The 26,920-nt window shown below is 32.5% G+C and overlaps 1 protein-coding gene across 1 annotated transcript; it reads right to left on the reverse strand.

The window, feature by feature from the left end:
• Positions 1 to 812: 812 nt before the first annotated feature.
• LOC127718369 (BDNF/NT-3 growth factors receptor-like) lies at positions 813 to 26,434 on the reverse strand. Its single transcript, XM_052224357.1, has 8 exons — positions 26,304 to 26,434; positions 18,631 to 18,755; positions 17,673 to 18,027; positions 13,038 to 13,199; positions 9,074 to 9,192; positions 7,505 to 7,678; positions 4,131 to 4,289; positions 813 to 3,379 (listed from the first exon to the last, which is right to left on the reverse strand). Exons 2-8 carry the CDS (start codon positions 18,655 to 18,657, stop codon positions 3,167 to 3,169), a joined length of 1,209 nt encoding a protein of 402 aa, XP_052080317.1. The 5' UTR covers positions 18,658 to 18,755; positions 26,304 to 26,434; the 3' UTR covers positions 813 to 3,166.
• Between the last annotated feature and the right edge of the window lie 486 nt (positions 26,435 to 26,920).

Raw genomic sequence — 26,920 nt, forward strand, 5'->3', positions numbered from 1 at the left:
CTTCTGGATAATTTGCCTTAGTATTCCCGAATTTCTGTGAATTAAACGGCTTTATCCCATATTTTGGCAAAAGGCAATCCCACCTCTATTGTGACCATTGGTTTCAATCAATGAACACAAAACGCCAACCTCAAATCCTATAACTGATCAAACCTTAAAGAGAAACAAAAGTATAACGTAATGTAGAGGAAACGGTTAACTAATCTCAAAACAAACAAAAGTATACTACAATGCAGAGGAAACGGTAAATAACCTCCTCAAAGACAAACAAATGTAAACAAAATGCAGAGGAAACATTCAACTAGACTCAAATACAAAACAATAGTATAACACAATGCAGAGGAAACGATCAACTAGCCTCAAAGAAAAACAAACGTATAACACAATGCAGAGGAAACGATCAACTAGCCTCAAAGAAAAAAAAACGTATAACACAATACAGAGGAAACGATCAACTAGCCTCAAAGATAAACAAAAGTATAACACAATGCAGAGGAAACGATCAACTAGCCTCAAAGATGAACAGAAGTGTAACACAATGCAGAGGAAACGATCAACTAGCCTCAAAGATAAACAAAAGTATAACACAATGCACAGGAAACGATCAACTAGCCTCAAAGATAAACAAAAGTGTAACACAATGCAGAGGAAACGATCAACTAGCCTCAAAGAAAAACAAACGTATAACACAATGCAGAGGAAACGATCAGCTAATTTAATTTTGGCATATTACATAAGAAAGAACCGACTGGAATAAAGCAATGACAACCGTATGACTATATTTTGTAATTACTTAATCTTTTAAAATATCTGATATATATAGAAAACAATCGTTTAGATAGTTTTCCTAAGTATCAAACGGGAGACAGGTGTGATAAAAGCAATTATTTGACCCCTGAACTTGCAAAACAGTAAATTTCAATTTATAAGTACCTTATACATCATAAATAATTGATTGTTAATTTATTTGAAAAAGAACCACTTAAGCACGTACATGTAAAAGTTAGTCTAGAAACAACCACACACACATGTTGAAACTGACAAAGTTTTCTTAATTTCGCTTTTACCGATACATTTTGTCAAGGTTGAGTGTGAACACAAATCTATTTACTTTTTACATTAACTTTTTAGACATTTGATATCATGTAGCAAAATATCTGTAATGATATATGATAAATATTTATCCCATGATCTATTGTAACAAATTTGCTGTGTACTATTTCCTTAAATTAAAAAAATAGGCGAGGAATCATAGCAAATATAATAAAAGAAATATCCCAACAGTCACCAGTCAATCTCATGTTGTTTGAAAACTCCACGATAAATAAATTTTTCTTCAACTTACTAAAAAGTGGTCGTACCTTATATTACACTGCCCTTAAAATAAGAAAGAAGTAATCGAAAAGAAATATTTAATTTTAATTATTTCAGTACGCACATGAAAATATACCATTACCAAACCCAGGAAGCCAAAATACATTGATAATGGATATCATCAAATCCTAAATGAGCATTAACAAAATAATCGAATAGTCTTAGGTATAATTGTAATTAGGCATAAATAAAATCATTCTTTGAGGAAACTGTTATCAAGGTCATAAAAATGAAGTTTGTAGTTCAAGCAGAAGTAAACATTTATACATAACATGGTCAATACCAAAGGTAAAACCTGAATACAGACTATTCGCGTCTTTAAATTTTGTATGGTCAAATAACAAACAGAATTTTGATTAAGATTTTTACTTTTCACTGTCTTACTTTTAATCCTCCATTTCCTACATTAGGAAATGAATGTATCAAGTCAAGAATATGACAGTTGTTTTCCATTTCTTTGATGTGTTTGAACTTTTGATTTTGCCATTTTATAAAGGACTTTCCGTTTTGAATATCCCTTGAGTTCGGTATTTTTGTTATTTTACTATTTACTTGTGAATTATGAATAAACGTGGTGTTTTGTCTTACATAGTTTCATTATACAAATACACTTCTTTTTTTTTTAACTCAGAGTGAAGATGTTATATTTTAAGTAGCTGCCGACCTGAAATGATTCAATGTTTCATTATGTTCTGATAAAAATGTTAGAAAAGGTATTTTGTGAGGAAATCTTTTAACTCTTTGTTTTCTTAACGTTAATAGTCTTTAAATGAAATAAAAAAAAAATGTATAAAACTTTTCCATGTTTTCTTCAGGGGCCACAACACAAAACAATACAAACCTATAAATAACATTTGATATCATAGACAAAAGAAAATGGATATAATGCATATCTGTTGTTGTTGGTAGTTTCATCAGAAATTAAAACATATATAAAAACAGACCACGTGACGCTGTCAAACAGGGAACAGCTGATTTTATGTCGGTTATTAAAAAAAACTGAATGATTGACTGATTGATTGTTAGTGTTCAACGCCACTTTCAGCACTATTTCCAATATCGTGACGGCCACTTTTAATTGGAAGAGGAAACAGGATTGCCCGAAAAGAACCCATGATCTTCGGCAGGAATATTGGCTATTATATTCAATTACGATTGGAGTGTTCAAACTCACAATGACTTAAAGAATAGTTAAGTGTAACAGTAAACTTTCTTTTAGTAAGAAATCTGAAACTCCTGCAACAGTTAACTTTTTTATCAAAATGAACATGATGATTTTGTAAGCAGTACAAATCTGCTGTAAGGACGTCCATGTTGTGTGCATCGTATTTCTTTTCATCGGCATGTTACAATAGCTACACTACTTTACATACGTTACAATGTTTTGCACATATTACAATGTTTTATACAATGTATAACACATGTAACAATGTATAACTCATGTTACAATGTATAACTCATGTTACAATGTATAACCGATGTTATAATATATAACTCATGTTACAATTATAACACATGATGCAATGTGTAACAATATTTAGCACATGTTAAAATGTACAACAATGTTTAACACATGTTATAATGTAAAAACAATTATAGCACATATTACATTGTATAACAAATGTTATGATGCATAACACATGTTACTGTGTTACATTTAAGGACAAGGCTGTAATGTCCAAGGGAACACATGACGAAATAGGTTCATGAACCAAGTGTGTCTTTGGATCTTTGTTAATGATCCCAATTTTTTACAAAAAGGAAATGTTTGCTTTTAAAAAGGTGAATGATTTCATGGCTCGCTTTCACTGTTCAGAATCGGCCGATGATGGTGAACGTTACGCAGAATTTCTTTGCTGAAATCTACTAAATGTTTGTGTATTTTCTGGTAAGGAATTCTTTCTTTTGGATTTTTCTTCCAGCACCCAAGCATTATATGATATATTGTCGATGGACACTCGTCTGGGCGTTGTAACATAATCCCCTCATCCAAAAAACGAACAACCTGAAAATGCAATAACATATATTAAAAAAACGGAAATCAATTTCGACACGTTCTACCTTCTGTGCGTCCAAATATTCATAAACAGTAGTTTTCTGGATTGTTAACAAAATGAAACAAATCAATTTCAACTAATTTAAAAACCTACTGGGAATTAAATAGTAAAGTCTTAATCAAATACTTAAAACATTTTTTTTTACATGTTTCCATATCACCAAAAAAATATTGTTCGTTGTCTGCATGCAGGTATTTGTCTTGAAAGGGAATACATTATTTGCAACAAGACGTTAAGGAAAATAATCACCAATCGTTAATTTTGTATTTCCTTAAATATTTCTAAGCAGTATACATTAACCCAATTCAATAGCAAACATTTGTTTAAATTAAAGTCATGAAAAGAAATGTCCTTGTCAGCGTATTAATGTGTTTATTTCGTTGAAAATGACGTGCACAAATTCAGAATAAAACGCGGTTATTTCTAATGTTTATTGATAACTAACCTCCATTAATATTTTCACACACAGCTTAATAAAGGAGTGAACGACAAAAATCTCATTTACATCCGTTTTCAAATCTTTTAACGAACGTTTTAAAACCCTGATAACAAAATATTCATCACAAGCATATATAAAGATATAATGGTTAATCAATCATCAAGAAATCAAGTCTCTTGAATTTCAAAAACTAGATGATATCAATTCAACAAAATATTCATGTCATATTATTTGAATAAAAAATATTCAAAACCACCTACTTCTTCGTTTGAATGACCATAATATGGTTGTCTACCATAGCTGAATATTTCCCATAATACCACACCAAATGCCCATATATCGGACTCTGTTGTAAATCGTCCATATTTCATGCTCTCCGGAGACATCCAACGTACTGGCAACATTCGTGACCCTCCAATCTGTAAACAGTATACCAATAAATAAAGAATATGATAAGGACATTATCTCGTCCCCCAGGCATGAGTACCATATGTATGTTAAACAGGTTTTCAAGGTTTTCTTTACAATAAGAAGGTTATTGCTTGAATATTGATAATTTATCCATGGTATTATTTTAGCAAGTTTTTCTGTATGAATTGGATTTATTATAAAACAGTTTATTAACCTACAAAAAAGTGATAGCCGCCACGTTAAACGTTACACACATTTCACCACAACTATACATTTAAAAGCTCGTGACGTTTTTATAAAATGCGGCAAATATCACTTTTAAAGATGACATCATTAATTTGAAACTGTATTCGAACTAGTGCAATATGATAAATTATTGTACACTAACGTTTGGTTACATTCTGTATGATATATGTTGTTACTATTCAATAATATGTTTTTATCTTTTCCCTATGTAATTTAGTTAGCATACTATTTTGTTTTTGTGTTTGAACTGAATAGCAAATGTATTTTCTATGATTTTAAAATTTTCTTTAATGTTCTAATAAATAATCAATAACTTTTCTTCTTCGACATTGAAAATTGACAATTTCTGAACATGAATTGATCATAAACAAAAGAAGTGTATTATATTATACATAAACCTAAATCTTTTGACTTTCTAAATAAAGGTAACAGTAGTATACAGCTGTTCAGTAGTCATAAATCGATTAAACGAAAACAAATCCGGGTCACAAACCAAAACCGAGGGAAACACATCAACTATAAGAGGAGAACAACGGAACAACAGAAATACTGAAATGCAACAAAAACAAACGCCAACATACATAGAAACGGTATATTTGTTAACAACTGCCATATTCCTGACTTGGTACATGACATTTTAAGAAAAAAATCGTGGGTTGAACCTGGTTTTATTGCTAGACAAACCTCCCGCTTATATGGCAATGTTTAAATACATGATTTGCTCTATTCCAGTGGATGGGTAATCAAACAAATTTGCAAAACCTTGGACATCCTACATCATATTCTGATAATGTCAACCGTCATTTTTAACAAATTAGGGAGATATGAAATACCAGATTCAATTTGAATATTTATTTTGATGCTGCTGCTTTTAGTATTTTCAAACGGAATACAGTTCAGAAAAAAATATAGAGTTATCTTTCTTTGTCTAATAAACTCATCATAGATACCAGGATTAAAATTTTCTACGCCAGACGCGCGTTTTGTCTACCAAAAACTCACCAGTGACGCTCGAACCAAAACAAAATAAATAGGCTTAATAGTGCTTCAACGTTAATATTGGGTTTTAGATTTTTAAATTTTTTGGTGTCAAGAATCAACTGAGAGAATATTTTGAAATTCGCATTTAGAGCAGTAAATGTGTTATGATAACATAAAAGGTACCAATTTTTCTGCACCAGATGCGCATTTCGACAATTAATGTCACTTCAGTGATGCTTATGAATTAGTATTATTATTAAAATAGTAAAAGATACCAAATTGACATTTAAACTTATAAGTCGAAAATAAACTGACAAAGGGGTCACAAAGCCAATTAACTAAAGACCAAAAGGCATGTACACAAAAACAACATAGAAAATTAAAGACTGAGCAACACATACCCCACTAAAAAGACGGGGTGATTTCAGATGCTCCAGAAGGGTAAGCTGAGCCTGCTCCACATTTGTATAATTTATAGTAAGTGTATCTAGTGTAATGCCTTAAATCTTAGTTATATTCTATTCTTTGTTGGGAAAAGTTTGCCAAGCTGTTTAAAATACATACATGGTATAAAGAATCATGAAGGATACGAGGCTTATAGTTTTGAACGCCAAACGCGAGTTTCATCGACAAAAGACTCATCAGTAACGTTTGAATAAAAATAAAGTAAAATAGCCAAAAAAAGTACTAAGTTGAAGATCATTGGGAATAAACAATTCCGAAAGGGTTTGCCAAATACAACTTAGGTTATCTATTCCCGGGGGTAGAAACTCCATAGTTTTTCGAACATTTCTTTGTTAACAGTCTCCATGTGTTCTTAATTACATTTCATCCGGGTACGCTTTACACCAACATTATGGAAAGCAAAACATATAAAAAGTATGAATTATTGAAATGAACACTTTTCAAATTTCGTGCATCCGAAGCGGTTTTCTGGAGTTACCTTTACCGGGAACGCTCAAAACTAAACATTTAAAACAAAGAAGACCTACACAGAATATTCAAAATCTTTTAAAGTAAAACAAAAAAAAAACATCAGAAAAACAACAAAAAACGGACAATCAAGCAGCAGCACTGCTTACGCAGTGATATAAAAAAAAACTCGAAATATGTCCGAACGCTCACCAAATGCTTTGGGATAAATGTTTTTTTATGTAAACTGGAGACTGACAAGATAGATGTCATACACTGTAAACATCGTTTTGTCTACCAAGCCTTAAACTCGGTTTAAAAAATAAATATGTGGAGTTAGGGGAAATGTAATTCTTCGTGACACCAGGCCTTCCACTTGAGATTCATACTTAATAACAGTACGTGACGTCATATTCAAGTAGCGACTCAAGACTTACAGAAAATAAAATCTTATCAGAGATACCAGGCTTATAATTTTGTACGTGTTTCGTCTACTCACGACTCATCAGTGGCGCTCGAACAGTAGGACGACCAAATAAAATTCAAAGTTGTAGAGCTTTAAAAACCGAATATACCGAAACGTTTTGCTAATTAAAGTTGCGGTAATCTACACCTGGGGATGGAAAACCTTAGTGTTTCGAATAATTCAACATTGTATACACAGTAAAATTTACAGACATTTATCAATGATATGTCATGTCACCAAAAAGTGCTGACTCCTTGGCTGATAATACCCTCGGAAACATAACGTCCACAAGAAGTGGTATCGAGTAAGTGGTCGTCAAACAAACTCATCAAATCTACGAGGCTTATAATTTTGTGTGAAATATACATGTTTCGTCTTCGTAGGACTCATCAGTGGCGCTCGAATTGAAACAGTTGAAAAGCCTCCAAAATAAACGAAGAGGTAGAGCTTTAAAAACAGAAAATTCCAAACAATTGTGCCAACTACGGCTACGGCAATCTATACCTTGTGGACGTAATCATGGATTATTGGTATGTATAAGATGTCGAAACACATTTTAGTTTGGTAGTTGCAGCGATACATATCTGTAATTAACAATGTTAAACATAATTAGCTTACCCTGTAATAATCACATGTATACACATCACGTGCCATCCCAAAATCTGAAATTTTAACAACAAATCCTTCTCCTACTAAACAGTTCCGGGTTGCAAGATCACGATGAACGAAATGTTTGGACGTTAGATAAGTCATTCCATTAGCAATCTGTGTAGCAATGTCTATGAGGTCAGTCTGGAATAGATAGAAAGTTTTAATTTTTCTTTGTATGGTGTGAAGTTAAATATATTCAACAATTTTATGTTTCTATGTTCAAGATGAGAAATTTTGTAGAACAACACTTTATAAGTTTCATGCGCTTTTCTGGATTTACTTTAACGAGGAACACTCAAAGCCGAATATTTGAAAACCAAGGATGTATAAGAACCGAACCAGTTGAAAAGCTATTTGACCAAAAATGACCTAAAATTATAATAGCCAAATCTATCGTAGGTCAACTTTCCATGAAGGAGTTGACCCCTTCCTTTCTATAAAGTAAAATTTCTATACAATACAAATTATAATGATAATGATTTGTATGTGTTGTTAATTTGTTATCGTATAATAAACTGATCAAAACTAGGAGTATACCAAGCCAATCAAAATCCAGAGATTCAATTAAAGCCAAACACGAAAATGGCCAATAGAAAAATGAAAAGATGGAGAACAGTGCACAAAACAAACAACAGAAAAATAATGTTAAATAAACACGAATACCACTGAGACTGAATAATTGATTTTTGGTCATTTAAAGTCACTTTCAGCACAATTGGCTATTTCGTTACTGTCAGTTTTTAAGAAACATTGGATATATGGTAAATACTTCTGATAACTTACACATCAGAGCAGTGATATAGATAAAACTATTAACTCATGGTCATGTTTCAAGGAAATTTTTAAATATTTATGCATGCAATCAATTGATGGATGACACCTTCGTTTGCCAACTTCCTTTTCTTCATAATTGTGACATGTGATGTTTACTTCATGAAATGATTGCATATTATGTTTCACAATTGATTAATGATTGCTGCATATTTGGAATAAAACAGATTATTATCAAAAAGAGTATGACATTTAACAGATATTATCTTTGAGTTTCTGTATCATTTCTGAGATTTCATTTCCATTTTATTTAAGTTCAATATCATTATCAAATAAAATTTTCAAAAAGACTACATTATTGTTTCCTCATCATCCTAATGATCATAAAAATGTGAAAAATATTTAAAAAAAATGTATGAATAATTCTGAAATACAATAATTATAGTAAATTTGATAACTGCAAAGTTGAAACGAAGAATTCATTAAAGCAAAGTCATTTCCTATTCTTTATCGCATTAATTTAGCATCTATGATTTTGAAAGAAATAAACGGTTTATTAATAATGTCTAACCTACCATCGTTATTGTTTTCTGTTCCGTTTTGTAAATCATCATTACATGTTTTATATTCTTTTGCAACACATTTACAAAACTATCTGAAATTAACAGTGTTTTAAATTGGAAGAACTCATTTCAAATCTCAAATCCTATTCAATTTAAATGTTGTGTTTTTATTTCTATAAATCTTGATCTTTTATATCGTTACCTTTTCCAGTGTTATATCTCTGTCACTTGAACGCATTGCTGGGTCGTTTCGTCTGAGTAAATCTGCCAAGTCTCCATGCACCATATATTCAAATACCATGTAAGGCGTCTCAGTCGGACCTTAAATGAAAAAAATAGACTTTCAGTAATACAGTCTGTAGTTCGGATATCAATTCCCCTATCCACTGGATACCGTAATGAGGGTTAGCATTTGGGTAATGCTAAAATAGAGGAATGGATTTTGGATAAGCCCGCCTCCGGGTGCGGGATTTTCTCGCCGTGTTGAAGACCCATTAGTGGCCTTCGGCTGTTTTCTGCTCATTGGTCGGGTTGCTGTCTCTTTCACACATTCTCGTTTCCATTCTCAATTTTATTTGATTTTTTTGTTGATATGCCTTGTATTTGATTTTTTTTTCGAGATTTAACATTTCTTTGAAACATTCATAATTTTATTGTCACTAAACGAAGTGCATTTTAGCCAGAAACGGTCATGATATGACATGAAATGTTATATTCAAAAGTAAAGCGTTAAGATATTCAAATTATTTTTTCATATTTTTTTGCGTTTGAAAGAGATTTTGTTTTAAGTCAATAAAAATTTATGCAATCTTAAAATAAACTTGGTTGAGCAGGAACTGCACACATCTAAATAGAATCTGATTTCAGCCCCTTTGTTAGGTGGGTTTTGTTTTGCTCATCTTTAGATTTCTATATAATGTTTTGAATAATAAAAAGGTACCAATTTTACTGCACCAGATGCGCATTTCGACAATTAATATCTCTTCAGTGATTCTTTAGGCCAAAATACTGAAAAATTCAAAACCTAATACAAACGTTGAAGAGCTGATCAACCAAAAGGACCTAAAGTATAGCCAAAACTGGACATGGAATCAGAACTGTGCATGAGGGAGATATATTCCTTACTTCAAAATGATTTCTAAAATTGCATAACAGTAAATTTCAATAGTTTATCTTTAAAAAAATTCTTTTTTGGCAAAGTAGTATCTGTTATTATTGTACTGGTGAATTTTAATTGCCCCTGTGGTACGTTCCCTCTCTTTTGGGTTGATCTTACAATTCTGAAAAGTCCAAATTTGAATATTTTCCAAATGTCGTAACTACAATCCCCTCCCTTTTTTCCCGAATGTGATCTACGGATTAGGACTTAAAACAGGATGTGCACTAATATGAGCAACACGACGGGTGCCTCATGTGGAGCAGGATCTACTTACCCTTCCGGAGCACATGAGATCAGCCCCAGATTTAGGTTGGGGTTCTAGTTGCTCAGTCTTTAGTTTTCTATGTTGTGTTTTGTGTACTGTTGTTTGTCTGTTGGTCTATTTTCTTTTTCAGCGTTGGTCCGAGTACACAGTTATCGTCCTTTGATTTTCGTTGTCCACGAATATAGTCCTTAGTGTGGACAGTGTGTTACTTGCCAATTTTTTTATACCCCTTCCAAATTTATTTCTCCATGTTTTATGCCTCAAATAGCAAGTAAGGGGGTGAAATGACACTGTAAAAAAATTTGGGTCATATATTTTGAAGTAAAGTAGTGATTTGGTCCAGCTGAAAAAGGTTAAAAATTAGCACTTCGGAAGCTGTCAAAAGATTTCAAGACCCCCTTAACATAAAATTGTCCATATTTTGAGTTAGAGCCGATGAAGTTTTCTATAATTTTGATATAATTTGTCCCAAAAGTAGTACAACACACTGTAAAAATATTATTGAGAAAGCGCAGGTGGGATTTTTTTAATTTTTATTTATTGTCTAAAAGAAATGCACTACGAAATAACTGTGTACTCGGACCCGTTGTCAGTTTATTTTCGACTTATGAGTTTGAATGTCTTTTTGATATCGTTTGCCTCTCTTTTAGCCATATCATTGATTGAATTATTGATCATAGATTCGTTAACGTTAATTTTTCAGGGTCGTTATGCATAGGACAAGAACAAATAAATAATAATTTATTTTTGGATGTAACGCGTCTTCTGATTGGGTGACGTTGTTTTGTTTATAAGCTCATAGACATCATTTTGTCATGTGACCGTGACGTCATCAACGTTTTTTCATGGTTTACTCCGGTTTAAAATGGAATTTAGAATTAAATTATAAGAAATGACTGTAATATTTTTTCTGTCTATTCGAAATAGCATAAAAAATGGGGTGTACACTTTAAAATAACCAGTTTTTCAGTGTGCACCACATTTTTGATGTTATTTCTTCATAGACAGAAAAAATATTACAGTCATTCTTTAAATAAATTTTATAGATTGGTTCTGAAACTGTATAGAAATAAGATGTGATATGATTGCCATTGAGACTATTCATCAGTCATCGTCATCAAATGACGTAGAGTTAAGTAGCTGTAGGTCACAGTACGACCTTCAACAATGAACAAAACCCATACCTCATAGCAAGTTTTAAAAGGCACCAACATAAAAAAATGTGAAACAATTCAAACAAGGAAACCAACGGCCTGATTTATGACAAAACAATACAGGAAAAACAAATAAGATAAACAGCAAACTACGACAAACAAAGAATTACAGGCCGAACGACCGTCCGAGGTATAGAAACTTTAAATGCTCCTGTAAACTAAGTCTAAGTTTGATATGATCGTCAATTTTTCATTGCATTATACCACAAAAGAATTCCTCAAAAAGTTGTTACAACGATTTCCTAACATTTTGAAAAGGGGACAGTTTTTCTACACAAGTTATGTTATCTAGGGTGAGAATAAACATTACTTGGATCATAAATCTTAAGGCAAAACATGTAATTGTCAACAGCGTATGAATATTATGTGATAATTAATTCGTTCATTATTGACAATATTAAGTGAAGCAAATCTTAACTTCGACAGTTCAATACGAAAAATGATATGAGATTTTCAGATCATTCTTCTAAATATGCATAGTGGTATTACTGATTTGTTCTGAAGATAATTAACTAGTTCATGTAGTTGGTTGTCTGTTTGTAATTTTGTATTGAGACGTCAGTTTCTTGTTTATTACTTGTCGCGGTTGTAGGTGATAAATATATTTCTTGACAATCCAATTTTCTTGTCTTTTGTATGCAATTTATAGGGAGATGTTGTTTTTGGAGCCAATCTTTCATTTCTAAACCAATGACAGTGGTATATATATATATATTTACGTGATATCGTTGAAAACATAGATTCTACCACTGCATCGAGTATATTACGATATTTATCCACTCGGGACAATCAAATTTTCAAATTTAAAACGCAAGGCTCGCCGAGCGTTTTAAGTATTTAAAATTTCACTGTCGAGAGTGGATAAATATCGTATTGCACGAGATTTAGTGGTGGAATCTGTTTCTCTAATGATTTTTAGACGATATACAGACAATCTCAATCTTACTTTTCGAATGATTTGCAAAAAGATGTATTCTTTCTATGTGACGTCATCAGGCATGGACGCCTTTTTTATGACGTCACAATAGGAAATTCAGAGGGAAGCAAGACAATTTGATGTCATATTAAATCGAATTTTGACTAATGAAAAATCAAGAACTGAGATCAAAAGAACCACACGTTGGTTGATTAAATAAATCTAATCAACAGGTCAGGAAAAGGATAAATCGGGTAAGATTTAAGAGAAATGTTTATACGCAGTGGCTTTGTTTATGATAAAGTTGAAGGACCAATTTGATTTTGTTACAGTTGCATTTTCTTGATGCTTTGCTGATTTCTTCGATGATTATTTCACAAACATTTATCGCCAAACTAGCAGGTAGATATTAACGTTAGTAGATAAACTCATCATAGTTTGATAAAAATCTTGTAGAAGCAGGAGTAGCAATAATAGTTTTCAATATATATATGGATCAGACTCAAAAATTAACCCCGTGGCTTTACACCGTTTTCCAATTTGTTAAAATAAACAGTAAAAATATAATTATATACGAATAGGAAATAGAACATGCATTAGTTTAAAGCAAACCTCTCTGTATAATTCCTATCAGTTTCAATATGTTTTCATGATCAAAGGCACTCATAATATCAACTTCCCGCTCAAAATCTTCCTTCACTTCGTTTGACACGCCATCTTTTAAAATCTTAATGGCGACATACTCTCCTGCGTCATTTTCTGCAAAGTTCTGACCTGCAATTAGAAATTTTTCGATTTATTAAAATTTTAATGGCGACATTCTCTCCTGCAAAGTTTTGACCTGCAATTAGAATTTTTTCGATTTATTAACTGACTGACAGACGGGTGTTGATTACTGTAAAATCAGAAATTATAACGAGGTTTTTATTAATGCAAATAATGCGACTTGGTGATTATCGCAACAAAAGGAGCCTGTAATTCAGTGGTTGTTGTTTGTTGCTGTATATCATATTTGTTTTTCGTTCATTATTTCGTACATAAATCAAGCCGTTAGTTTTCTCGTTTAAAATATTTTACATTAAATTTGTCATTTTGGGGTCTTTTATAGCTGACTATGCGGTATTGGCTTTGCTCATTGTTGAAGACCGTACGGTGACCTATAGATGTTAACTTTTGTCATGTCAATGTTAATCATTTGGTCTCTTGTGGAGAGCTGACAATTATACCACGTCTTCTTATTTTTGCGTGAACCCCTGAGGGTTCACGCATATTAATTAGTTAGAAATATAGTCTATGGAGGAAAATTCGGAACCCTAATTATTGTTCATTCGGAACATTTATATTTCTTATCTGTATTAGCTTCCTGCAATTAAGAGCACCTCCATACGGATCATTTGAGATATCTAAAACTTGGCAATAAAGAACTTTACACAGATCGCTTAACCTCACTTATATGCTACATGGTAATAAAAGATATAGTTGATAATCTATATAGAAAAAAATAGAAATAGATTCCCATACGTATAATTCTTAAAGAATAATAATCGGATTCAAAACATGGACACATGTACCTCAGTCTTTCAAAAATTTATTAAATTAATCTAGAAATAAATAATAAAGGACCCCACTGGAAATAAGTTTTACTAACTTTTGTGGGTCATCCTAAGATATTAGGCTACAGTGTAAAATCTAGTCAAGTTAAATTTCACTCATTTCTAATCTAGTCTAATCATATTATCAAAATATCATGAAAATTTTCATAATTTTACTTTTTATTTCTTAATTTAAAATTTTTAGTAAACATGTATATCATTTTAGTGTCTATAAACTATGTCTAGTGCTATATCTGTGTCTTTGTAATATTTTGTATCTGTCAAATTCATGCCTTTTTATCTTGAATAAATATATATATATATAGGCATTGAGTAATGGTCAACTAGTGAAAGACATTAATTAATGTTCCTTACAACTGATCTTCGATAAGTGTAACTCTACCACGAGACGCATTGAGAGATTAAATGATCTAATATAAAACCATTTTTGTCGAGGCATAACATTTAAGTTTAAGATACAAAAGATTTCATTAATAAAACACACGAGGTAAAAAGAGAATGCATTCTTATTGCCTATGATGAAACGTAAATGTACACAAATATGATCATTGATAATTTAAAAGAAACAGTTAATTATCAATGCAGAAGAATTAATTGAAACACAAGAATATCCTTTAAAGATTCTCAACAAAAAAGATTAAACTGCATTTGTTTAATTAATTCTAAGAAACAATAAATTTGAGTTTAATTGAAAGTTATACAAACAAGTTATAGGAGCGCCCCCTCCATAGGTGGTATATTTTCACCATCATGCACATACCTGTCTGTCCTATTGATAAATATCTTAGATAAGTTCAAATGGAAAGAAAACATAAAATTTCACTGTCAATATAGAGATGACGGTTTTATGGTCTTCACATGCAAAATAGAGCAAGTAGAAGATTTTTTTAAAAATAGCGAACAAAATTTCCCCTATACTTAAGTTCACATTTGAGGTAGTAGTTTGGAGACGTTTGAAAAGGGACCCATGCTTAAAAAGTTAACTTTAGGCAAAAAAAATCCCAAAACACTGTTAAATTTCTGAATTATAGGCAACAAACATAAGTTAGCAAAAAACAGTGTAAAGTTTTGAGATTTATTACGTATGTTGATTTAAGGAACCGCATTTCATAATAATCGAATTATCCTGCGACTGATATGATTATATAATATTTGGTAAACTATGCTTGCCAATGAGAGAACTTTTCAATAAACATGGCGTTGAATGTTGATTCTTAGCAAAGCGAGCTAAATGACATCAAATTGACCAGTGTTGTACAAGATATAAATCAATGGCGAAAAACAGACACGATAATAAGGAAACAAAAAAAAAAACAGGCTCCTGATTTGGACAGGTATATTAAGTATAGACGTATAAGCAGTAAATTGAATGTATTAGCTGGATCCAAACCCATTTCTAAGGTGGAACGGGATTTTACGGCACAAAATAAAATGGTAAGCAGGTAGATTTTGTTTTATTTGGTAGGAATAAAACTTTCACATTTTATGAAACAAAATATCGTACTTGCTCTGAAATATGTATTTTAAAAAGAAAAATATATAAAATTACTGAGGGATTCTAGTTGAAATATTACCTTTACCAATAAACACCCTAGAAGTGTCATCCATTGGTAGTAGTTTGACCTTTCACACTGGTAAAAATGAAAGCTAACACCATCCAGAAATGAACTATTGAAATTAAAACATTCCTTATCTCCCTACGTTATATTCAACACCACTCTCAACATGCCATAATTGTCCTGATTTACAATAAGAAGAAAATATTATCCTCCACACACATGGTAATGAAAATACTGAGATATAATTAACAATTCAGTTGAAATAATAATTAGAATAAAAAAAGTTCTAAGGTTCACGTATTGACTTTTTTTTTTAAAAGCAACTTGTTATATTATCTCGAACTTTTATATCGCTGACTATGCGGTATGGATATTGGTCATTATTGAAATCTGCACGGTGACCTGTATTTGCTTAAATCTGCGTCATTTGGATAATTGTCTCATTGGAAATCATTTACCACATCTCCTTATTTTATATTGTAAACACAGACACTTAATTCATTTTTACACGTGATGTGTTAATGGCATCATGGCAAACAACAAAAATGTAACTAGATGTACCAGCTTGATAAGTTGCACTTCTAATTCGTTATAACTTCATTTCCAATGTCTGAGGGTATGGATGGGGTTTACAGATAAAGGGTAAAAAGTGCAGAATAAATGGAAAATGATATGAAGAATAGAGAAAGAAAGGTCAAATGAATAAAGAAAAGAGAATAATGAAGTGCTGAAGAAACTAAGGACCCCCATATAGACCCTCATGTCAAGGCAATATTGATTTTTTTAAACTAAAAGTTATATTAATTATCCTTAATGGTTCCTCGTTCGTTCTGTTCTAACCTCATTTGACCTCAATACGTGAAAAATTGTCTTCTTTCCATTAAGTTTCCGTTTTTTGCAAATTATTGTAATTTAACATTGTTTGACTGGAAATTATTACACTCTTAGCCATCTCGTAGCTTAAAATGGTAAATAATTTATTTGATGCGAAATTAATAAGACACCTATGGTAGTCTGGTATTTTAAGACATTGTCATGCAATTATTGGGTTATAAATTTATCATTAACGAATCGAAAGCAACATTAAGAATCTATTATGATCAACATAAAAAATATAACCACAGTTTTATCATGAAACGAATCAGATTTTCATAGACGTAGAAGGCAACCTTCTTGTCTAAGGGATTTTCCGTTTTGAATTTTCCTTGGAGTTCGGTATTTTTGTTATTTTACTTTTTGTTATGTTTTTTAATCAAAAGGAGAAGCTTTATTTCTTAAACAACACTTTGATACCATGTATCTCATACACTAACCTAGGTCAGAAATAGATTAACTGTTAACAAAACTTTGGATGTCCGAAATACTAAGGATTTTCTACCCAAGGAATAGATTACCTTAGCTGTATTGGCAAAACATTTAGGAATTTTGGGTCTTCAATGCTTGTCAACTTCGTATTTATTTGATCTTTTAAACTGTTTTGATTCGAGCGTCACAGATAAATCTTTTGTAGACAAAACGCGCGTCTGGCGTACAAAATTTCAATCCTTGTATCTATGATGAGTTTATTTGTTAACTCTATTTATCAAAACCTTACGCAATCTTGGGTCCTCAATACCTTTCAACTTCGTACTTTATTTGGCCTGTTTACGTTTTCCATTCAAGAGTCTCTGATGCGTCTTTTGTAGACGAAACGCGCGCCTGGATAACAAATTAAATGCCTGGAATCTTTGACGAATTTTCTGATATTTTTCGATGTACGTATATAAATTTAAGATAAGTATAAATAGAGAAGATATATATGAAAATATGGATTTAAATAACGGTTCTGCCACAGGCGCTTGAATTCAGGATATTAGAGGGTGTGAATGGCGGTTCACAGAGTAGAGAATAATGGACAAAAAAATAAAGAATAGAGAATAATGAGGAGCTAAAATATAAAGAATAGAGAATAATGGGCAAAGAGTATGAAGAATAGAGAAAAATTACCTAAAAATTTAAACGAAGGACCCTCTCATCCAGACCCTCAAATTATGTGATGAATAGTGTGAACGATATAGTGTTGAGTGTTTACTTACCTCTATAAACTTGACCAAAGGCACCCTCTCCGACAATATCCTGTAACGTTACTTTATCGTACGGTATATTGTTGATTGGGATTTTCTTAGGATCCTTCTCGCCTCGCTCAGAGAAAAAATATGTCGGATTTTTGTTAACAAAGTTCATCCTGTCAAGCAACTGGACATCCTCGCTGTTCCGAATAACCTTGTCGTTACGTTTCGATTTTCTACTACATGCCTTTGATCTTTTTACTATAATTATTGCCACTAGAAACAGCAATAGAAGGGCTACTGTAATCGGGATGAATATTTGTAATAGAACTGTGGAATCGATGTCGGAAATGTGTGGCGTCGATAGTGGCGTTGGATTTGTCTACAAATAGAAAATGGTTGCCATGATGAGTATAATAATTTATAACATTAATCTGATAATTGAGAGACAAGAATAATTTTGACAATCATATAAAAATATGGATATAATCACCGTATTTGATGTTCTTCAGCCACAGCCAGACCATAGCCATACGTCTATGTGTAAAAACAAGTATTATTAAAACCGATGAACATAATAGCAGGCCAAATATTCATAATGTGTTATAATGAAGCATATATAGGTTAACCTGCCGACACACCCAGTCTCGCTCCTCTGGAGTTCATGCTATTCACTCAATTTTTAAGGATTTTATTAGCTAACGCTCGTAATAAAATTCGAATATAATGGCCCAGGCCATGTGAAAATATCCAACAAATCTATGGCTGGCATGCATGAATTATTTCTTGATTAAACTTGTAACCGGAGAGAATGATTATTACTAGAAATAAACAATTTCTCCTCCAGGACTCGAACCCAGTGCCTCTGTGTTACAGTCAGTGCTCTATCCGATGGAACTAAAGAAGAACTTCCCTAGCTCCACCCTACGACTGTCGAAGTATCGACTATGTAAGGGAAGCAATCTCGTCACAAACTATTTAGTACCTGATTTTTACTTCCGTGTGTCGACATCGTCTCGTTATTTGTATCTGGTACCAGCCCATGGACATTTTTATGAATATTATGTATTGGAATAACATCATCTTCTAAGCCCGGAACACTGATGTCTCCTGGAAGAAAATTGAACAAATTTGATACATTGCTGCTATTCAATACACCACTTTATGGCTTACGATGATTTTTTTTTTGAATTTCTGATCCGATTCATTAACGATAGTTTTAATAGAATCTGAATCAGAAAAATAAGATCATTTCTGTACCTTTTTATTGAACATTTAGAAATCAAAACAACCTAAAAACTAAAGTACTTTTTTGTAGAAAGGATACAATATAAATCTACACTAAGATTTCGCTACTACTTGATATGATTACCTCCCCCCTTGTCTAACGTCCCCTTTATTAAACGTGCTGCAATCAATAAACATCCGGTCGACGCCTTATACATGAACACTGTATATATCAAAATATCGTCCTGAAAATGCATGAAATATTTGCCACTGAATGTTAAGCATACAACAATCAATCAAATAAGAATGAGGGGTTGTATTTGATTTTTCTCTCTCAATGGATCATTTAACAACGAAGTCGAAACATTAACTGAAAATTAAACAGGGAAGGGTTATTCAAAGAACACGGCCCTGTTTTTGAGTTCACAGTGAGGAAGTTGTTTGTTTACTGAATTTATGGCCACCAGACCTCGTGACTCCGATCAAATGGAGGTGACTCCGATCAAATGTTATCGTGGAGTTCAACTGGTAACATTGTTTAAATATTTGACATGAGCTGCGTAGAATAGCCATTCTACTTAGTTTGAAATCTAAGCTATGGTTATAAAACGACTTCTTAATGCTTTAATAAATTGAATCTTTATTAATATTCATAAAACGCACAGAAGAAATGTTCTTCCCTAATCATTTCGGACATATTGGAAGCTGTTGAAACGACCATTACGATCAAACTCCCCAAGAAATTATTGTTTAAGTATCATTACAAATTCGTTCATCCATATCATTCAGTAATTGTGTAACTGGCTAGAGTATAGCCGCTAACAATAAACTACAGCGGTAAATGACTTTTTGAATATAGTTCTGTAAGTGAAATACTGCGATTTTCTATGGTAATTTTAAACATCGTGACAGCCTCATCGTTTTCTTGTAGCTAATCTAAATTTTATAGTATGAAACGGTTAAATCACAGCTTGTTTAGGAAAGAAATGGATTGAAGTTTTATGCAACAGTAGTTATACATGTCTGTTACGTATATTTCAAGCGGAAAACTCTATTAACCTAGGCGTCGTAAATAGAAATTCAATTCTCTGTGATAAGACGGATGTTTGCATTTATATATCTAAATGTAGTAAGATTAATCTGCGTTATTTGAAATAGGAATGTAATTGCTGATGATATTTTAGTTTCGTTTACTCAATTTTCTACCATTTTTTTTTGTTTGCTTCCTTGTTGTATTTGACAGGAGGTTCTACGTTTCTATATTCTTTAAATTTTTAGGCCATTTTTTTCTATTCATTATCATGATTATTGTTTTGCAAATCATTCTCCATTTTTTATATTTTAGCATCCAATTATTCTCTATTTTTTTTTTTTTTTTTTGGGCCTCGGTGACCGAGTGGTCTAGTTAGTTACTACTGTAATCACTAGCCAGTCAACACTGAGGTTGTGAGTTCGAACCCCGCTCGTGCGGGTGCACTCGACTCCAATCTTAATTGACTAGGATTGACAGTTTTCCTATCGAAGGTCGGTGGTTTTCTCCGGGGACTCCGGCTTCCTCCACCAATAAAAACTGGCCGCCACGAAATAGCCCAAAAGCGGTGCTTAAAAGTGGCGTTAAAACACCAAAATTCAAAATTCAAATTCATTCTTTTTTTTTTTATTTTTCTCTATTTTTTTTTTTTTTTTTTTATTTTTCTCTATTCTTTTTTTTTTTTATTTTTCTCTATTTTTTTTTTTTATTTTTCTCTATTCTTTTATTTTTTTTTTCCATTATACTGCTCTTTTTGTAATAATTGACGATGAGACAACTATCCGCCAGAGTCAAAATGACGTGAAAATACCATCAGCTAGTTTTACAAAAAGCAACCAAAAGAACACCTGTCATTTAATAAACTGTTTTTATTTTTATTGTAAAGTAGTGACTTAAAGTAAAGTGTACAACCAATGCATGCTGATTTGAAACCAAACAATGAAAATAACTCATCAAGGATACCAGGCTTATAATTCTGTACACCTGACGCGCATTTCGTCCACAACAGAAGTTTCGTCCAGTGACGACCAAATCAACAAATTTTGGCAAAATAAAGTACGTAGTTGAAGAGTATTAAGGACCAAAGATTCTGAAAGATTTTGCCAAACACATTTGACATTTCAATGGTAATTTTAAACGTTGTGCAGTTTTCCTGTTACCACAACATTAATCACAATATCTTTACCAATTGCACTGTTGAATGTCGAATTGTAGCTTATATAAAGCTAAAGCTACTTGTACCAGTTAGCAGAATACTCTGTTGCTCCTATTTTGTCCTTAAAGGTTATAAATTGGTTCAAGAAACTATCTTAGATACAAATATATATTGGTTCCAGAGACTCTCTTTGGTTCAAAGATATATAGATTCAGTGACTCTCTTTAATACAAAGATATATTGGATCCAGTGACTCTCTTTTAATACAAAGATAAATTGGTTCCAGTGACTTTCTTTAATACAAAGATATATTGGTTCCAATGACTTTCTTTGATTCAAAGATATATTGGTGACAGAGAATCTCTTTGATAAGATATATTGGTTCCAGTGACTCTCTTTGATACAAAGATATATTGGTTCCAGTGACTCTCTTTGATACAAAGGTATATTGGTTCCAGTGACTCTCTTTGATACAAAGATATATTGGTTCCAGTGACTCTCTTTGATACAAAGATATATTGGTTCCAGTGACTCTCTTTGATACAAAAATATATTGGTTCCAGTGACTCTCTTTGATACAAAGATATATTAGTGACAGAGACGCTCTTTGGTACAAAGATATATTGGATCCAGTGACTCTTTGATACAAAGATATATTGGTTCAAAAGATTATCTTTGGTAAAATGATACATTGGTTCCAGAGACTCTCTTTGATACTAAGATTGGTTGACACATTGCTAATTGACGTCCGGTGGCAAATATTCTGGCTTACAAAATTTCAGTCCTGGTATCTATGATAAATTTAGTTTTCTACTTGACCGAAACACCGAGCTACATCACTAACGCGTTGACCAATGAGGTTAAATAACGCAGAAAGACATGCCCAAATCGTTTATTTGTTTTTCTTTATAACTTTATAATTTAATTTTGGATGTAACACGTTTTCTGATTGGCTGAAAGTGTTTTGTCTATCAGCTCATAGACATAATTTGGTCATGTGACCGTGAAGTCAACAACGTTTTTTTCAAAATTTACTCCTTAAAAATGGGATTTAGAATTAAATTATAAGGAATGACTGTAATATGTTTTCTGTCTATTCGAAATAACCTAAAAAATGTGGTGCACACTTATGAATAATCCGCTACGCGGGTTATACAGTGTGCACCACATTTTTTATGTTATTTCTTCATAGACAGAAAAAATATATAGTCATTCCTTAAATATGTACTATAAGTTAGTAAATATTGAAATGTTGAAAAACCATTAATCAACATCCTAGCACTTTGTCATATTTTTTATTGAAAATGCAAATTGGAAAAAAATGGAACACTGTCGCTTTCGGAGAAACTTTGTGTGTAAATACAGATTCGTGCTTTGCCTACAAGGACCTGATAATGCTCGGTTCTCAAATATTTTTCTATTCTGACAATTATTACGTCAACCAATGATCTGTGTCTCCAATGTTTTGAAGATGTCTATCATAAGTATTTACGACAAGATCCAAGGATCTCGAAAATGTTTTAAAACAGAAAATGTGAGGAAACAACAAGGACATAACATTGAGCCCGAGCCCAAAACATTGTTTAATGGAACTCAGAGCCCATAGCATGGAGCCTGGAGTCCAACACTAAAATTAGGATTGAGTCCGGGGCCCACAGTTCGTGTTATCCCATAAAACAGAGTGGTGTCAGATTCCTGTAAACGAAGTGCGGATATGGGATCTACATTTAACAGATTTTCCAATGAGCCTCTTTACAAAAGGTTAAGGCAAAATACATGTAACTATGAACAAAGCAATTAAATTAATCAACTGATCAAATACGATTGTGTGTTTGTTAACATTTCGTTCTCATGATGACGTGATGTCCTGAGATATTCAATTTTTTATACAAAATAAAGGATTGAAATTTGTCCCTCAAACTATTTTACTAAGGAAAAAGAATCAAGTAAGTTTTAAAATGAAACAATACTGCCGACATGTAGTTGAGTGTTTTCCATCTGCACATTTGACAGAGCTTTAAAGTATAACAAATTTGGCTATTGTATTGCCAAAATACAAAACTTTAACTAAATAACAGAAATTCCCAATTTTCTCAAAATAATCCTCTAAAACTATAATTGTTTAGTTCCGTTATTTTTCTGAGAAATACCGACAAAACAGTATGAAACTCTCCGTAATACTAATGATCTAAGCAATGTCGCGTGCGTTTATGGTGTTCTGACCAATAATCAACAAGTTGTAAATTACTCAAATAATTTGACTAACAAATACTACTTCTTTACAGGAAATTAAACAAAATGGCGTTCGAGGTCTTCACCTGGAATTACAGGATTAAGGACACCACTTCTTTACAGGAAATTAAACAAAATGGCGTCCAAGGTCTTCACCTGGAATTACAGAATTATGGACACGGTCACCACTTCTTTACAGGAAATTAAACAAAATGGCGTCTGATTTCTGCACCTGATATTACAAAGGTCAGAAATTAAAGTTTAAAGAGTAGAATTTAAGGATATTATGACGTGTTGACTTGCCATTATGAAGTGGATGTTAAGATTGTACTCATTGGTTGAATTCTGTTTTGAAGACATCAAATTATATTTTCTGTTTATCGGAATTTTCGCTTTGCCTTTTTGATTTTTTTCAGTGTTGGGCGTGGATGGAAGTTATTTTACGAAACTGGCAATTAACTTATGATTTATACTATATACAGGATGTTGTAGAAAAAAAAGGTTGAAAAATTTGTTGCTTGACTTATCCGTGCATTTAATCTTTGTTTCAAATGGATATACTACGGACGCAATATTTTCGATTGATTTCAAAGAATCATGGAGAAGAGTCTGGAATGGTAGCGGCAGTCGTGGTATGGAAAAGGGGGGATTCCTTCGTTTCTGTTATCTTTATTTTTATGCCATTTTTCTCTATTCTTCATTTGTTTTGCCCATTATTCTCTATTCTTCATATTTTAGCACCCCTTTGTTCTCTATTCTCTATTCTTAATTTTTATCTCTATTTTTCTTAAATTTTTTTGGCCCTTTATTCTGCACCTTTTGCCTATTATTCTCTATTCTGTAAGCTCCATTCAGACCCTCATGTAGAACATTTTTAAAAGGATGTCAGGTATACACCAATGACACAGCATCACAGCAACACACTACCAAAGATACCAAAGGGACATTCAAACTCATATGTCGAAAATAAACTGACAACGCCATGACAAAAAAGGAAAAAGACCGAAAGACAAACAACAGCATATAAAACACAGCATAGAAAACTAAAGACTGAGCAACACGAACCCTTTCAAAAACCTGGAGTGATCCCAGGTGCTCTGAGAGGGTAAGCAGCTCCTGCTCCACATGTGGTACTCGTCGTGTTGCTCATGTGAGTATTAACCCGGTGATAAGTCTTATTCGATAGGTCACATTCGGGGGAAAGAGGGCGTGGTTGTGGTTACGAGTGGTGGTTAATGCGGTTACGAGCGGTGGTTATACGTGGTTAATGACAAAGTGTGTTTTTGTTGTTTATTATCCCGGGTTTAAAGTGAACTGTTCCTGTTCCTTGTACATTTTCATTTTTTATTCATTTGAATGACAAATTCTTAAAATCTAACTTCATTCCGCCACAATTGCCTTGTCAAAAACCAGCTAGATCACTTCAGTGATACAGATCTTAATTATTTGAATACTGAACAGGAAGTGATATATGACATTCTTACATCTAACACGTTCTGATAAATTTCAATTCATCTATAAGTTCTAACGCGTTTGCGCAACTATCATCTTGCTTTTAAGGACATCACTGAAGATAAAACAAATTCATATAGCCAAGTATGCGCGATCGAAATTCTACAAAATAGATATAGTTAATATGCTTTTTCTGTGGTCATAGACTATTAGTCACCCAATGTACATTTAATAAACCCTGGAAGAACGACCAATAAAACCGCCAACTGTTACTCCGCGTATATTGAATAAACCTATGCCACCGGCATTGTATTTATGATTCCCACTAATCGATTAACGGTATTAGAATGTCAAAAGTGTAAAACAACCTCAGATAATGTTTACAGACAGATAATGGATTGATAATTACATGTTGTGTCGGGATATTGCTTGCAAGATATTATCAATGGGTCTTATGACCGTCTCACTATCTTCAAGGAGATTGCCGAGACTAGTTTGAAATCGCAAACTAATAATACACACTATATATAGGGTTTGCTATATTGCAAATTCAGCGAAAACAATTGTTTGATATTTCACACATGCCATACGGCTTATCGATACTCTTATTCCACAGGCAGTTTTTCTCTGAAAAAAAATACCTATATCCTTTTAATGTTATATTAAAGTAAAGAGGTATTTTTTTTCAAAGACAACTGCCTTTGTTTTGTTCGTTGACGAAAATGATCATAAATTTCATTCTAAAAGGGTTCTTGAATGAGTAAGCGAAAGTTCCATTGAGAGTATCGTATAGTTTGAGTTTTTTGAAAATTAGGGTAGGATTAACCTGATCACAATTTTTTGGTAAGTGGTAACGTTGTAATAAAAAAAAAAATACTAGAGAATTGAATGCTTCTTTTTATAGTGTTATAGTAGTGTAAAATCGTTGACCGAAGCACCTTTTGTATGAAGCGCGAAAGAGCTTCATTTAAAAATGTGCTCACGATCAACGCTTTTACAACCATATAAAATTATAAAAAGAAGCATATAATTCTTAATGCTACAATTATAAACTTAAGAACAATATCTCGCTTTTCGTTTATTTTCTATGCATTCTTGTAACATTGTCACAGATAACACGTGCAGTCATAGCTGTTGTATTTAATACGGAAATAAAATTTGAGACACTTTCCCGTATTACATTTTAATCCTTTTAAATTCTGGAGCCACTTAAATAAACCCGTATTACATTCGAATCCTGGTAAATTATTACGACAATTACCCGTATTACATGTTCATCCTGGAAAATTTCAGAGACACTTACCAGTTTTACATTTGAGTTCCTGTAAATTATCGAGATGCTTACACGTATCACGTGTTCATCCTGGAAATTTTGATTTACCTGTATTACATTTGAATCTTTGTAAATTCCCGTGACACTTACCCGTATTACATGTGCATGTATATCCCTACACATTCCAGAGACAATTACCCGTATAACATGTGCATTTGAATCCCTAGAAATTCCCAAGGCACTTACCCATATCAAATGTTAATCTCTGTAAATTGCCGAGGGACTTACCCGTAGTACATTTTCCATCTCTATCAGCCTTAGTAGCTTCATTAATACAGTAACACACATTCTTATTCAGATCTTTATCTGCATGACACGTTTGTTCCGATAAACAATCATCAATGCTTGAGCATTCTTTATAATCTGTAAGAAAGTAACACGCACTTTAAAAAAAACCAACTTGTTTTGCATATTAGATAGATGATGACTGAAGTTGCCATACAGGCGAAAGTTTTTCTTATCTTTTAATATAAATTATAAGATGTGGTATGAGTGCCAATGAGACAACGCTCCATCCAAATCACAATGTATAAAAAGTTAACAATTATAGGTCAAAGTACGGCCTTCAACACCGAGCCTTGGCTCATCAAACCGAACAGCAAGCTATAAAGGGCCCCAAAATGACTATGGTAAAACAATTCAAACAGGAAAACCAACGGTTTAATCTATATAAAAACTAGAAACGAGAAACACCTATGAACCACAAAAACAAACGACAACCACTGAAAACAGGCTCCTGACTTAGGACAGGTGCATAAAAATGTTTAAGTATGTTTGATTCTCAAGTTGTCAACTTTTTCTCAATATTTCGCAATTCTTCTTGCTTTTCCACATGTTTTAATATG

The sequence above is a fragment of the Mytilus californianus genome, unplaced genomic scaffold (assembly GCF_021869535.1).
Source record: "Mytilus californianus isolate M0D057914Y unplaced genomic scaffold, xbMytCali1.0.p SCAF_10, whole genome shotgun sequence".
NCBI classification, from domain to species: domain Eukaryota; kingdom Metazoa; phylum Mollusca; class Bivalvia; order Mytilida; family Mytilidae; genus Mytilus; species Mytilus californianus.

What these genes read in the sequence shown, in the direction of transcription:
- LOC127718369 (XM_052224357.1), bottom strand. Translation starts at nt 18,657, where the DNA reads ATGTCGACACACGGAAGTAAAAATCAG. An exon ending in CACACGGAAGTAAAAATCAG is followed by an intron (nt 18,028 to 18,630) that starts GTACTAAATAGT and finishes TTCTATTTGTAG; the next exon opens with ACAAATCCAACGCCACTATC. An exon ending in GATAGGAATTATACAGAGAG is followed by an intron (nt 9,193 to 13,037) that starts GTTTGCTTTAAA and finishes TTTTCATTTAAG; the next exon opens with GTCCGACTGAGACGCCTTAC.